At 37.7% G+C, this 14,606-nt stretch overlaps 1 protein-coding gene across 3 annotated transcripts in view; it reads left to right on the forward strand.

The window, feature by feature from the left end:
* The first annotated feature begins 437 nt into the window (after positions 1-437).
* The window catches only part of LOC124249199 (aldo-keto reductase family 1 member C23-like protein), a 29,562-nt gene continuing 15,393 nt past the window's right edge, over positions 438-14,606 (forward strand). For 2 of the 3 annotated variants that reach the window (XM_046680087.1, XM_046680089.1), the window contains exons 1-4: positions 438-573; positions 5,388-5,552; positions 6,444-6,560; positions 6,764-7,876. In XM_046680087.1, coding sequence (XP_046536043.1) covers positions 7,790-7,876 — 87 coding nt within the window. In that variant the 5' untranslated portion in view covers positions 438-573; positions 5,388-5,552; positions 6,444-6,560; positions 6,764-7,789. The remainder of the gene's footprint in view (positions 574-5,387; positions 5,553-6,443; positions 6,561-6,763; positions 7,877-14,606) is intronic. The other variant, XM_046680090.1, reaches the window with a different exon arrangement.

Raw genomic sequence — 14,606 nt, forward strand, 5'->3', positions numbered from 1 at the left:
AAAGAGATAACTCACATACCTATGCCTTAAATTTAGCTCTAACCCTCAACTTGGGGCAGCAGAAGCTCTGACTGCTTATGGGTCCTGTCCCCATGCTATTCTATTCTCTAAATAAAAGAGCACTACTGCCAGATCTTAAGAGTCTAAGAAATCTTTCTTTCGACTCCTGGGCTCACCGACCCAGCATCAAAAGGAAAAGAAATTCAGTCTTCAAGGCCAAATGTAAGCTGGAAGGAAGGCATTAACGAGCAAAGCCACATGCTCCCCCACCCCTATGTAAAGCCCCAAATAAAGACCTCTACCTTCCTTCCCTTCAAGAAGGCAGGTTTGAGTTTTAACTCCTTTGTCCTTTGGCTGCCTTTCTATAACAAACCTCTGTCTTTACACCAACTTGGCATTGCAGTTATTGGCCCTCCTGTGTGATGGTTACACAGACCTGTGTTTTCATTCAGTAGCAATTTAGTGAGTCATTCTGGAGGCTGTTTGCCTGTGGCTCCCTGGCCCTGGTTAACTCTGATTTCCTCGGAAACAGTCCAACAGCTGCCTAGGGGACTCACCTTCAGGACTGTGCAGGTACTTTCCATCTGTCCCAGCATCACTGGCCCTAAGACCATTTTTATTCTGGCAAGGAAACAGGCGTTAGATTTTTCCTTTCTTTGTTTTTGCTTGTGATCTGGAACGGACATCCTTTTCTTGAGTTTCTTAGTTAAAACTGACTGTTGTTTTTCCTTTCATTTGGTTACCTCTGCTTCAGGAGTTTTGTTCCAAGTTGTTGGAGTTTTATTGGAGGGAGGCTCCAATTTTGTTGAAAGGACTAGGTATCTTTCTCAGAGAGAAAACTCTGTGCCCCATTTGATTTGATTGAGTTGCCTTCTTAAGAACAACTTAGGTTTCCTTTTCTTTTCACTTATTTTCCTCTGATTCAGGGGTTTTGTTTCAGGTAGCTAAAGTTTTGTTCTCATAAAGAGGTTCTCAGCTATATTTGGTTTGATAATTGTGTATGTGCTTGTATGTACGTGAATGTGTAATTTGTTTGCCTCTTTTTCAGGGGGTTTGTCCCAGGTTACTGTATTTTGTTGGGGGGACCTGATTTCTTGAAAGTATTAATTTGCAGCTCTATTTGAACTAATATTTGTGTGTGTGTGTGTGAACATATATAATGTATGTGTGGGGGTGATACCGTGATAGGAAACTCAGATTCAATTGCCAGTGGAGCCCACTGGGTTATCTCTTGCAAAATTGAAATGTTTTCAGTTAAAAACTTGTGAAAAAGAAAAAGACAAAATGATAAATTTACGGTCTCAGTTTCCTCTCACGCTCTTACAGATCCTAATGAAAACATTAAGTCCAGGAAAACTAAAAAGAAGCTGAGAAAAAAACAAAGGGACACTTCCCAACAAGGTGAAAATTTTTAAAGGTGTCTTCAGGAAATAAGACAGGGGGTAAATAAAATAAGTACTGAAAGGAGGACAAGCAAAGAGAAATCAAAAAGGGAAGAGTCACAGTACGCATCTCAGCAGGATAGAAATGTTTAGCTAGTTATTAAAAACAAAAATGGGATACACAAACAGATGTCAATGAGATTAAAATAAAGGTTTAATAAATCACAGCCAAAGTTTGAGCAGAATAAAGGTAACCTCCACTGGTCCCCAAAATGTAAAGGACCTCACACAAACCTGTTCTGTTCACATCACTTTGGAAAAATTATTTTTAGAAAGCCAGAAGGCAGAAATCACAATGAGAAACCTAATCAGCAATTTCTTGGGGAAACAGCTAGGCTGCTAATGTTGCTAAGATTATAAAGGTTAACATATTTGACCTAATATTATATGAAGGGGTCATGTTAACTTTGTCTGAACATTTTTTGTGAATGGATATTATGTCTGGCTGAGAATGATTCCCCCACACGGTATTATAGAACTAAGACTTGGTGGTGGGATGATAATGGAAACTGTGATTAGAGGGGTAAGAGTTGATAAAATGAAGATAAAATTTTGAAGAAAAACTTGGTATATTTAAATGGACTTTATGCAAAATGATGGCAATGCTTTTGCCTGATTATATTATAGATTATGTTGTAGGGATAAACATTTTTTCTCACTTTAGAATATTTCCTCTGCCTGATATTGTAAGAACGTATAAATCCATTCTTCAGACAATGTTAATTAAACACACTAAAGGAGATATCACGTTAAAATAGCCAAAGTGGTGCAATTTCACTCTACTCAATTTCAGTGTATTTGTAGACGCAATTGCAAAAAGCAGGCTAAAAATTAAACAACCAATGGGAAGCCTGTTTCATTTTCTTGAGGCTTCCAAATGAAATCAGGAATACCTTACAACCTCTTTAAAAGAAAATACTTAAATAGAAAACACGCCAGGTTGGAGGGTGTCAGCTGCACCAGCTGCCTTCTAGGTAGCAAAACCCAGCCAAATCTGCTGTTCCTCTGTCCTCTCTCCCTGAACTCCTCTACGTTAACGCTCCCAAAATTCCTGATCTAAATGTAAACAATAGAAAATAAGTAAACTTTTGAGGTAAATTGGAATAATAATGGCCATTCTGGGGAACCTCTGTTTCAGATGAGTCCACCTTAAGGGTCACCCTTAAAAGAGAGGCTTCAAAACCTCTCAGACACAATGGAATGCAGTATTTGATTAATATGCAAAAGCTTCTAAAAGACAAAATGATTTCAAAAACAGCTCTAAAAAGGATCCTCACTACAAAATCAAAAGAATCTTGAATAAAAATCTTTGGCCATCTGAATAAGTCTATCTCCCAGAAAAACAGTTTGGAGTCAACTATTCTTGAGTTTTGTGCCTGAGACCTGGTTAAAATTCTGAAGATCTCTGTTTGTGTCTATCTGTCTCTATATGTATTTGGCTGCCTCAGATGGTATAATGTATAGAGGAACTCTATTTAATTGGCTCAAAGCAAATGCTTATATAAATTAATTTTAGATGTAATAAAACCCAACCCAAATGTTTTTCAAGTTGACATGATATAAAATGACCTTTGGTAAATGAAAGCTTGTTTAAGTTCGTTGGTTTGATTGAAATAAATATGTCTTCAGAGTTAGCAACATTGGATATGATACAGACATGTTATCTCTTTTACAAATCTTATCAGTAAAAATAATAACATACAGGGGGTCATCACCATTGCCTAGTGGATAAGTTCAGCATCCTCCATTTCAGGGGTCCAGGTTCAGTTCCCAGGTGTGGACCTACACTACTTGTCAGTGGCCATGCTGTGGTGGCAATCCAAATACCAAAAACTGGAGGATTGTCACAGATGTTAGGTCAGGACAAATCTTCCTCAAGCCAGAAAAGAGGAAGATTGACAATACATATCAACTCAGGGCAAATCTTCTTCAGCAAAAGATAATACTCATAATAGTAATAATAACAATTATAATAATAATAATTATACCTTAGAATAATAGATGCTTTTCTTTGATGTCTTATGACATTTCTGTAGTAAATCTAAATATAGTCATCAGGAAAAGGTAAACTAAATAGATGAGCAAATGATAAAAGCATTTGAGGGAACTTATTAACAATAATTATGTATTACTGGGTATGTGCTTAAACAACACAAGATGATGGCTAATTGCTTTAATGTTGATGTGGATTAAGGCTGCCCCAGGTAGAGAAGCCCAAGGTGACCTGGCCTACATGCCGATCATTATGACCCGGTGGATTTTTGGGGTATGAATTAGGGCTGTCCCAGGGAGAGAGGCCCAGGGCGTCCTCACCTACATGCCGATCTATATGACCAGATTCGTATCTAAAGTTATACGACCACACAATAACCAGACCCCATCTGCACTGAAATCATTTAATGACTTTTTCCATCATCTTTCCTTTTTCCAGTAAAAATAAGACACGTACCCATGCCTTATAAATTTAGCCCTAACCTTCAACTCAGGGCAGCAGCTCTTCACTGCCCATGGGTCCTGTCCCCATGCTATTCCGTACTATTCTCTAAATAAAAGAGCACCACTGCCAGACCCTGAGAGTCGAAGAAATCTTTCTTTCAACTCTTCAGCTTGCCATCCCCACATCAATGTCACATGAAGTTTTTGTCAGTAATCTAAATGTAATTGTTGGGAACAAATAATTTAGATAGATAAAGATGGGTAAGAGCTTTTAAGTGCAATAATTTCACTTTATGGTATGTTTGCTTCAAAAATTGTTTTGGTAACTTAACACTTTAGAGTTTTCCTAAGCTAAATTAAATGATGAAATTTCATTGAATATCTGGATCGTTTTCCAAATAAAGTAAAATACTAAAAATTGATTGCTAACAATAGATATGTCTGTCTTGGCTTCTTTTTTCAGAGTAATTGAAAAAAGCTTAGGTTTGTTGATAAACGTTTTGTACATGCTGAGAAATTTTCTTTCAGAAAGCATATATTTCAAGAAAGTCAGTATACCTGGAAAAGAAAATGTATATTTTCAGTAAAGAAGATATAAAAAACAGAGATACTTTTGTTTGTTTTGTTAAGAAACATAAATTTGTCCTAAAGTTTAGGGAAAGAAAAGCAGAAAGAAAGCATGTGACAAATTCTGTATGTAAAAAGTGATGGAAGTCCTGTGAAAGGAAAACCCTCAGGAGTTTTGTGCATGGTCAAGTTGGATAAGATTGAAATAAATTTAATTAAGTAAGCTTCGATATCAAAACTAAGGTGGTGTAAAGTTAGAATTTGTCTTTCTTTCTCTATTTTTGATTTATTACCTTTGCTTTTGGTGTCAAATCCAAAATACGATTGCCAAGACTAAAGTCAGGAGCTTACCATTATGCTCTCTTTTAGGAATTTTAAGCAAGTCTCTTTTGTTAATGTTCAACCCCCAGGACTTCAGATTCAAGCACAATGTCAGGCACACAGGAGGCACATAATAAATGCTTGTTGCATACATGTTAAATGAGAGCACCTGGGAAATGAAGGATAAAAACTAATCACAAAGAAGTTTAAGATCCCAGTTGGGTGGAATCTGTAATCTCCATCTATGTCTCTATCTATCTCTATATCTATTTCTATATCTGCAGATATATCTATATATATATACATCCATATCTTTAGAAGTTTTCCCCAAGTGTTAGAAGTTTTCCTGTTAATTTATTTCCTTACAATTAATTCTTTATTGACTGAGACTTGTTTTTGTGTCTTCCATGGTGAAGCCCATTTCACTAACTCATTTCAGATTAGAGGTCATATTGGAGTTTAGTCTGTGCCCCCTGAAGACAAGCTGATTATCAAGGCTTGCACCATCAAACAGGGGAACAGGAGACGTGGAGAAACCACTGGTGAAAATGCTATCAAGAAAGTAGATGATTACTCTCTGGGTCAGGTGGGTTTCCAACCCTCCTTATTCCTATTTTATAGGTTCCTAAGAGCAAGGCTGGAGAGGATATTGAGTTGGCCACTGATGTAGGTTTCCATCACATCGACACAACCTACCTCTGTCAAAATGAGAAGATTGGCAAGGCCCTCTAAGAGAAGATGATGGATGGTACTGTGAAGAGAGAGGATATATTCTACACCACCCAGGTGCTGTGGGCAGGGTGATGAGATGTACCCGTAAGATCAGCTATGTTATTTGAATTTTTGTTTAAAAAAATGTGGTTTTGATTTTAATAATTTACTTATCTCCTAACATCGTAGAGGACTATTATTGAAAAATAGAACAGAAAAGAACTGCTTTGCTCTGAAATATGTTAAGGGTGGAACACAGGTGCTCAACTTCCCTGAACATCAGTCAGCTTCCATATGTGAATCACAAATAATGATATTTTCCTCCTTTGTCTGTTGTATGGACTGACTGACCCACTATGGAGTGAGTCCACTCCTTTTATCCTTCCGCAGATTCCCTCAGGACATAACCAAGTAAGGCTGACATATTATTCAGAAAAAAGAACCAGACTAAGAAATGCTTTTTTCAAGGCATCATTGAGTTTGCTGAAATGTGTAAAATTTTCTTAGGTGTAAAACCCTGCTTCCCATGTCAGGAGAGCCGAGGTCTCTTTAGAATGATCCTACCTATGTCGACTTGAGTGATAATGTTCTTAGAGTGTGGACCTCTCAGCAGAATTGTTTCCGGGCATTTATTATATAGGACAGTACGTTCGATTTCCCCTTGCCTGACATTTCTCGACTCTCCTCTTCCAGAGATGACCTTTCTAATCCTTGAAATACGTAGGTTGCTTTTCCTGGGCCATCTAAGTATTATTCACAGTTTTTTTAGAGTCACTCAATTAAATCTCCCTTCCCATTAAGGAGCACATTTATACTGAGTCAAGTAAATTTAGCCCCAGTGCTTCTTATTTTTAGACAAACACAGTGGTTTGTTACTCACTTCTCAATCTTTAAATATGAGATTTCATTTGGCTGCCCTAATATGGGCAGTCGAAAGTTGTTTTTCATTTCTTTTGATCACCGCAGGTTTGGACTACTTTCCTTCCAACAGAACTGGATCAAACAGCCCTGGAAAGATCACAGAAGAAACTTGAACTGGACTACACAGATCTTTTTACCATTCATGTGCCAATTGCTATGAAGGTCAGCATTTGCTTTTTATTGTTACGCCCAAGAGTATTTCATCACTGCTGTTGTACCTCTAGTCTCTCATTTCAGCTAAATTGTCTGGGTTTTTACAGAAAGAGGTAAATTTCAGTATGACGGAGAGAATTGCTAAGTGATATATGTCGCCTTGACAGTTGTGTCACTTTACTAAGAACATTTTTTTTATCCCTATCCCATAGCTTTCAGAAGGATTGATTTCAGGGATCTCACGGCCTCCACTTCAGAGAGTTAAGGACACTCCCTTACATTCCTAAGTGACCTGGAGGGAACTCTGAAAGGACAAGTGAACCCCTTGGAGACCACAAGTTGCTTTTCAGAAGATAGTATCCTACAGATAAGTAACATATGACTCCTTGGTTCTTACCTTACTTGTTGGACTATTAGACAACAGGCTACTTGGCTACATCAGATTTCGCCTGAGGTTCTAGGCAAGAATCTTGATTGGTTACAGGCCTCTTCTCTTGGATTCCCCAAAGATTAAGGTCTATTATGGAAGGGATACTAAAATTTGGTCTGTATATCTTGCTAATCTGTGTGGTCAACCATGTAATTATAAAATGTGAATTTAAGTGTTGTTCCAAAGCCGTTATCAGAGTACTAAAGTAACAATCATGCAAAGTATATCTCACTCTCCCAACTTGTGCTCAAAAATATTTTAAAATAAAGGTAAAACAAGTCCATTCCTCTGACCCTGATCTTCACCCTTTTAGAGCAGGAAGTAGCTAGAGTGGTCATCACCCAGATTTCCCAAGATTGAGAAATGAGCATAAGACAGTGGGGATTTAAACTGAGAACGAAGGCATTAAAATCTTCCCTAGAGGGAAATCTTTGAGATAAACTTTGTTAACAGCAGCTGGGAATACACAATATAATCAACTGTTGTTTAGAACTAACTAGGTCTTTCTGTCTCTCCTTAGTATAGGAGTCAGATGTTTTTCTCAAGAAGCCAAGGTCCTGACGTCAAGATTCAGCCTCACAAGGTAAAATGCATGCTAAAGATGAAAAACAACCAGAAGAGTCCAGATTGTCACAGGAATAGAAATTCAATTTTCACAGACTTCTGGGAAGGCGTCAACCAGCAAGGACACATGCTTCTCCACCCCTACTCAAAACTCCAGCACATACTCCCCCTCCCCAACATAAAACCTCAGATAAAAATGCCTGCTTTTTTCCCTTCAATGAGGTGGTTTTGAGTTTTAACTCCCATGACTTCTTCTGGTTTCCTTTTGGTAATACACCTGTTTCAATGCCACAATCCTGGCATTACAGTACTTGGACCTCCTGTGACTCAGGTAAGGAAATGCTGTTTGTGTTCAGTAAAACATTGCATGGAATGGACCTTACAGCTAGCAGTGTCATTCCACCTTGCCGGGGTCCCGCCCCGGCGGAGTCCAGGTTCCTGAGGGATGGATGGTGTCAGCGCAATGAGGGGAAAATAAAGGGACGTGAGACTTGGGTTGGTGATAGCAAGTCCAACTTTACTGTGCACAAGTGTCGTTTATATATTTTTCAGGATTAGTACAGAAATGGTTCTACAAATATTCTCAGAGAGATAAGGAAGTAAAAAACGAGCACAAGAATATTTATTAACATTCCATTCTATATAGCATAAGGTTAATGGTAGTTTCCTCCGCAATTAACTAGTGTTTGTTGTCTCTAAGCTAAAGGAGATAGGTACCTAGGCGTCTGATGTAATTCATGGTAAAATTAAATCAAAGAGAGAAGGTCCAGGCCTCCGGACAGGACAGCAGTCTGTCTGGTTACATCATGGTGGAGCCATCCCTGCCTCCCTCAATCATTTACGCCATTAGTGTAGATGGTTAATGGGCACAAAAGGCAACTCGAGGGTATCTTATTCCCAGGGCTATCTGCATTCTCAGTGGGCAGTTAAACATCTTTACATTTTCACCCCCTTTAGGGGGTGGAAGCATTCCTTTGTCTTTTAGATTGTAGAGCTAACAGTCCCTTAAGCACACTGCTGGAGAAAGTATCATTTTGTTAGTAAAGTAAAGGGCTGAAAAGCTAAGCTAAACTGTATATCTTCAAGAATGAAAAACAGAAGTAAGTATAGACATAACCTTGATAGAAAGCATGCATATAATTCAGAAAATATCAGGGGTGTCGGCCAGCCATTCTTCACCGAGGGGCATCCCTGCACCCCTCGGCCCTTCTACTCATCAATTGTTTATTATTTATTGCTTTTAGGAGAAAACCTCTATAACATTTTAACAGAAAGCAGACGGTCAAGAATAATATATAGATACTTCTTGATCATCCGATTAACCAGCAAACTTAGAAGGACGATGCATATATATTTAGACAAAGAACTGGAGGGAGAAGGAAACATTAACCAGACAGAGGCCATAAACCTAATTCGACATCTTATCTGGGCACGATTCCTTTCTGATTGTCTCAAATGGGACTGTGTGCTCCTCCAATAATTAACTGAAAAATATCTTGATAGTTACCTGCAGGTGGTTGTAGCCACCCCTGACATAGGAAGGGTTAATAATCACTGGAAAAAGCTTGCCAACAAACTGTGACCCGGAGGTGAGAAGGCCGGTTAGCCAATGACGGGTAAGACCCCCTGGGAGGGGCAACCTAAGCCAGGCGGCAGCCACCCGGGGGCACAGATGGAGAACCGATATCGATATCGGGAGCAAGAGAGACCGTTGCCTAAGAGACCTTGCCTGCTCTGAGATAAAAATATAAGAGCACAGTAATAACATGATAACATCAAAACAGAGGCCAAGGGAGGGCTCCTTGAGAAATCACTAAGAATTCTTGGCATTCGCTAATTACTTCATCCAGAACACCTGTGTATGTTTAACAGATGTAAGCTATGTATATATTGAAACGCTGGTTATAATAAACTCAGAGTGGCCATCAGCCCTCTCCGCATCTATCCTGATGTGTACATTGGATTGCGACACCGACAGTGGTCACATTCTCTTACTATATTTAATTTTCCTGGGAGGTAGTGCCTCCCAAGCAGCCACCAAAAGGAGTGAAAACTGGAGGTCAAGAAAGGAAAAGGAATGAAGGGCAATTAGAAGCCAGGTTTCAGAACTATGTGAGGGGCTGGCCGGTTATTCTTCACCAAGGGGTGACCCTGCACCCCTCAGCGTTAATCGGCTGGACCCTGTCAAACAGCCGATAAAATGATGTAGCCACAGCTCCCAGCACCGCCTGCTTCTAGCATATCCCTGACCAGGATTGGACAGAGGGCTCTGCTCAGTTGGCAGGGTTAAAACCTGTCCACTTGGGCCTCCTAAAATGCCCTGAAGACAGACCTACTTAAGGTACAGGTTTTTATTTATTCACAGACAGCTGCTAACGGACTTGCAACATGGCCTTAAAAATGGAAAAAGCATAATTTTTTAACACAAAGGAAACTGCTTTGAGCATTCCACATTTGGCAGGCCATGTGGGATTTTCTCCTCTCATTTTGGTTATTCATACCTTGATTCTCACATTAAATGTGTGCTACAAGGACAGACTAAGAAGAGAAAGAACCAGGAGGCCTCATCCAGCAGCAAATCTGTTCAAAGGAGAAATGTAGGAAGAATGAATGGAGTCTGACTTCAATTTAATTTCTTACTTAACCTAATTTGAATATTTAAATTTCTACGGGAACTGAAAGGATGAAAAGTAGAAAAAAAGACTCGTGATTATGACTCTCTATGAATCAAGGACTTTGGATTAAGATGTAGTAGGAACCACAGAGTAAGAGAATTGGTCATATTGGAATGTGTTTAAGATTTCAGAGATGAAGCAGTTCTAAGAAGTAAACATGAGAGTAGTTGCCTTTTAGTGTAGGTACAAGTAGAAACTCTCAGGTTGAGGACATAGGAACATTGAGAAGTTTGAGTTGTCTACATGAACAAGGATGATATCAACATAATCTGGAAAGAATTATAAACTCTATAAACATATTAATACTATAAAGATAATGAAGAGAGTGTATGGAGAAGTGGGTAAGATAGCAGTGCCACAATAATGTAACCATAGAAGAATAGTCACATACTTCTCTCTTTCTAAGGAATTTAACATCCCCAATTCAATGGGGTCTTATCTGAAAATTTCCTGTTCTAACCTTTGCACCAGACATATTACATTCTGAATAACCATAGGAAAGAAGTACTGGTTGAGACGAGGTTCAAACCTTATCAGTTCAGAACACAACAATGTTCCATATCCCTAGGGTGTAGGGGTGGGTAGGGGGCTTTGCTTAGTTGGTTCAGGCTGTGTGTCTCCACCCTTGGCAGTGAAAAGAAGAATGGCAAACCAGCTTCCCAGTAGTTCCCCCAAAGCCGTATCTGTATTCTTTCGGAGATTGTAGTTCAAGAGATTAACCTTATATCTTCACCTTCAACAAAGCTCTAGTCAGAAATTCTACCTCTTCTATTTAATTAGAAATTATACCTAATATTATTCTACTCTAACTCTTGCACATAGTCAACTAGTATTCATTATTTATAAAGCAGTCCTAAAATATCTTCTTGTCTATATTTAATATTGGAAACCCAGTTATCAATTTTGCTAAGGAGGAACAAATATACGCTATCTGCCCCATAATTCCACAGAAAATAAAGAGAACAGAAACTTTGATCCTTCTTTCTTTTCAGAAATTAAAAAAAAAAACAGCTGCCACCCCTTCCCTAAGCGTGGAAAAGGGATCATGATTCATGTCTGTGAAAGAGTAGAGAAAGATAGAAAGAAGTTTAATATTAATCCAGACATATTTAATATGTTTATCAAAATGATAATAAGTATAGTTTTCCTCACATGAGGACCTCATCCCAACCAGTGCTTCCTTCTTGTGTTTATTCAGAAGCTAATGCTCAGAATGCAGTATGAGAAGCAAAGGTTAGCAAAGGGAATGTTTAGGAAAAACACCATTGCATGGGGGGATGTTGAATTATTTAAAACAGAGAAACAAGAAACCCCAAATTGCTACTAGCAACACTATAATTCCCCTTGAATGTGTCTGGATATTAAAATTTAACAGCATTCTACAGGAAACCAGCCATTTGAATGAATGACTTGAATGGGACAGATGGCAGGAGACGTGAATAATGAGAGGACTGACTAATGGAGAAAATTGAGCAGGTGAAATTCAAATAACATCCACAATCAGAGAGGGCACAAGGGAAGGACAGGCTGTGGAACACCCACTAGTATCTTCTTGATCTCCAGGTCATCAATTTGTGGTCTATATAATTGAGATCATGGGGCAAATCCTGATGATCCCCAGTTTGAGGTAGTCACTGCGGCCACCTTATCCTGGATAACCTCCTAGCTGGTTGTCAATGATCCTTGGAACTTCTAACCTGGGAGCTCTTTATAGAGTCACTACATGTGGGTGCAGGAGATCCGCTGTGAGAAGGAAGTCTGGCTGTTGGGATATATACATGGAATCTTTTGAATGTATAAATCACTTGATAAGTATTCCTATCCTAATATTGTCTTTCATTTATGAAGATGATTTTCTTTTCACATATTTGTGAATTTTTAATTCTCAAACTATATGGAATATTTGTCTTATTTTCTCATAGTACATTTGTCTGTCTTTGTATCAAGGTCATGCTGTCCTCATAGAACGAGTTAGAGAGTATTCTCTGCTCTTCAATTTTCTGTAAAAATTAAGAATGGTGGTTGTTCATTCTTCTTCAAATGCTTGGCAGAATTCACCACTGAAGGAATCTGGTCCTGGGCATTTCTTTTTTGAGACATTTTTTGTTACTAATTCAACCTCCTTAAAAGTTATTTGTCTACTCACATTTCATATTCCTTCATGATTCAGTCTTTGTAGGTTATGTGTTTCTAGGAATTTTCCATTTCACCAGGATTCCTCCATTTGTTGGCATATAGTTGTCCTTAGTACTTCCTTTTTCATTTCCTTATCAATTTTCTATCTGGTTGTTTTATCTATTATTGAAAGTGGGATATTGAAATTTCCAACTAGTTTTGTATTGGTATCTGTTTCTCTCTTCAATTCTGTCAACGTGGGTTTCATATGTTTGGAGCTCTGATGTTTGGTACATATATATTTATAACTGTTCTCTATCCTTGGTGGACAGACCCTTTTATCAATGAATAATATCCTTTTTGTTTCTTGTCACCATTTGACATTAATTTATTTAATCTGTTACTAGTATAGCCATGCCAGCTCTCTTTGGTTACCATATATGTAGAATATCTTTTACCATCTTTCCCTTTAAAAGTATTTGTGCCCTTAGATCCAAAGTGAGTCAATTATAGAAAACATATACTTGATTATGTTTTTGATATTCATTCTCCCAACTATTCTTTTTGATTTGGGGAATTTATTTACATTTAAAGGAATTATTGATAGGGAAAGACTTAGATTTTTATTTTTTTATATATGACTTAAGTCTCTTATTTCCTCCATTACTACCTTCCTTGGCATTTAGATGATTTAGCTTAGATGACGTGTTTCAATGCCCTTCTCATTTTCAATTGTGTATATTCTATTGTTGTTTTCTTTGTTGTTACCTTGGGGATTGCAGATAACATTGTAAAGCTGTAATAGTCTATTTTGAACTGATGCCAAATTAACTGCAATGCCATGCAAAAACTCTACTCTGATAAAGCTCTGTGTACTTCTCCCAATTTATGTTGTTGATGTCACTGATTTCATCTTCATACATTGTGTACATACTAACATAGAAGCATAATTAGTTTTATGCATTCATCTCCTAAATCTTGTGAAAATGAAAAAGTAAAGTTGTAAACCAAAAGTATGAAAGTACATGATTTTATGTTTACCCACATAGTTACCTTTAAAGGAGGTATTTATGTCTTCATACAGCTTTGAATTATTGTGTAGTTTCCTTTCATTTGAACATGAATGACTCTCTTTACATTTCTTGTCAGTTCTAAGGGTAAGAAATTATATCAGCTTTTGTTTATCTGAGATTGTCTTAATTAATCCTTCATTTTTTAAAGATGTTTATACCTGATATAGAATTCTTGGTTGACAGGTTATTTTTTGTTTTAGCATTTTTAATACGTCATCTCACTAACTTATGTCCTCACGGTTTCTGCTGAGAAATCTGTTGATAGTCTTATCCAGGATCCCTTCTACTTGCTGAGTCATAGTTCCTTTGCTGCTTCAAGATAGTCTCTTGTCATCGTTTTTCAATGTTTTGAATATAATGTATGTGGGAGTGGATATCTTTGAGTTTATTCTACTGGTAATTCTTTAAATTTCTTGGATTTTTTGATTATTCATGTCTTACATCCAGTTTGGGCAGTGTTTATTCGTTATTTCTTCAAATAATCTCCATGCCATTCTCTCTCTCTTCTCCTTTTGGGACTCTGATAATGTGTATATTTGTCCACATGATAATGTCCTAGAAGTCCTTTAAGGTCTATTCACATTTCCTCACTTTTTACTTTCTATTCCTTAGGCTCCATAATTTCCATATATTTTTTAATATTATCATTTTATTCACACATAATTTACCTGATTTCTTTTAGTTTTAATTCAAATTTTTGCTTTCGCAATTTTGTCATGTATAAGACAGTTGTTTTTAAACATTTTGTCTAGTGACTAAGTCCAATGCCTTTGCTTTTTCAGGAACAGTTTCTGCACATTAATTTTTCCTTGTGGTCAATAATGGTGTTGTTTTTGTGTGTGTGTTTGTGTGTTTAATTCTGCATTTGAAAAAACAACCACTTCTACTCCTCTCAGATTTGTTCTGTGTCCAGACAATCTTTCACTTATTAGCTTGGCATGCTCCTAGGCTTGGGATCAACCTAACATGAAAGCTGAAGGTCTGTTCAGTTCTTTTATGAGCATGCATTTTACCTGGCCTGTGTGTGGCTTTTCTAATTCCCCTGAATACATGGCTGCTTTTTGAATATCTTAATATCCCTAAAATTTACACCCTAGCTTCTCCTCAGAGCTTTATATGGTCTATTCTATGTCTTAAATCTTAACCTCTTGCCCCTTGCACCTGCAAACCTATAGTCCCCCTGAAGCTGTAATTAACC

Source organism: Equus quagga, chromosome 12 (assembly GCF_021613505.1).
Source record: "Equus quagga isolate Etosha38 chromosome 12, UCLA_HA_Equagga_1.0, whole genome shotgun sequence".
In the NCBI taxonomy this organism is placed as follows: domain Eukaryota; kingdom Metazoa; phylum Chordata; class Mammalia; order Perissodactyla; family Equidae; genus Equus; species Equus quagga.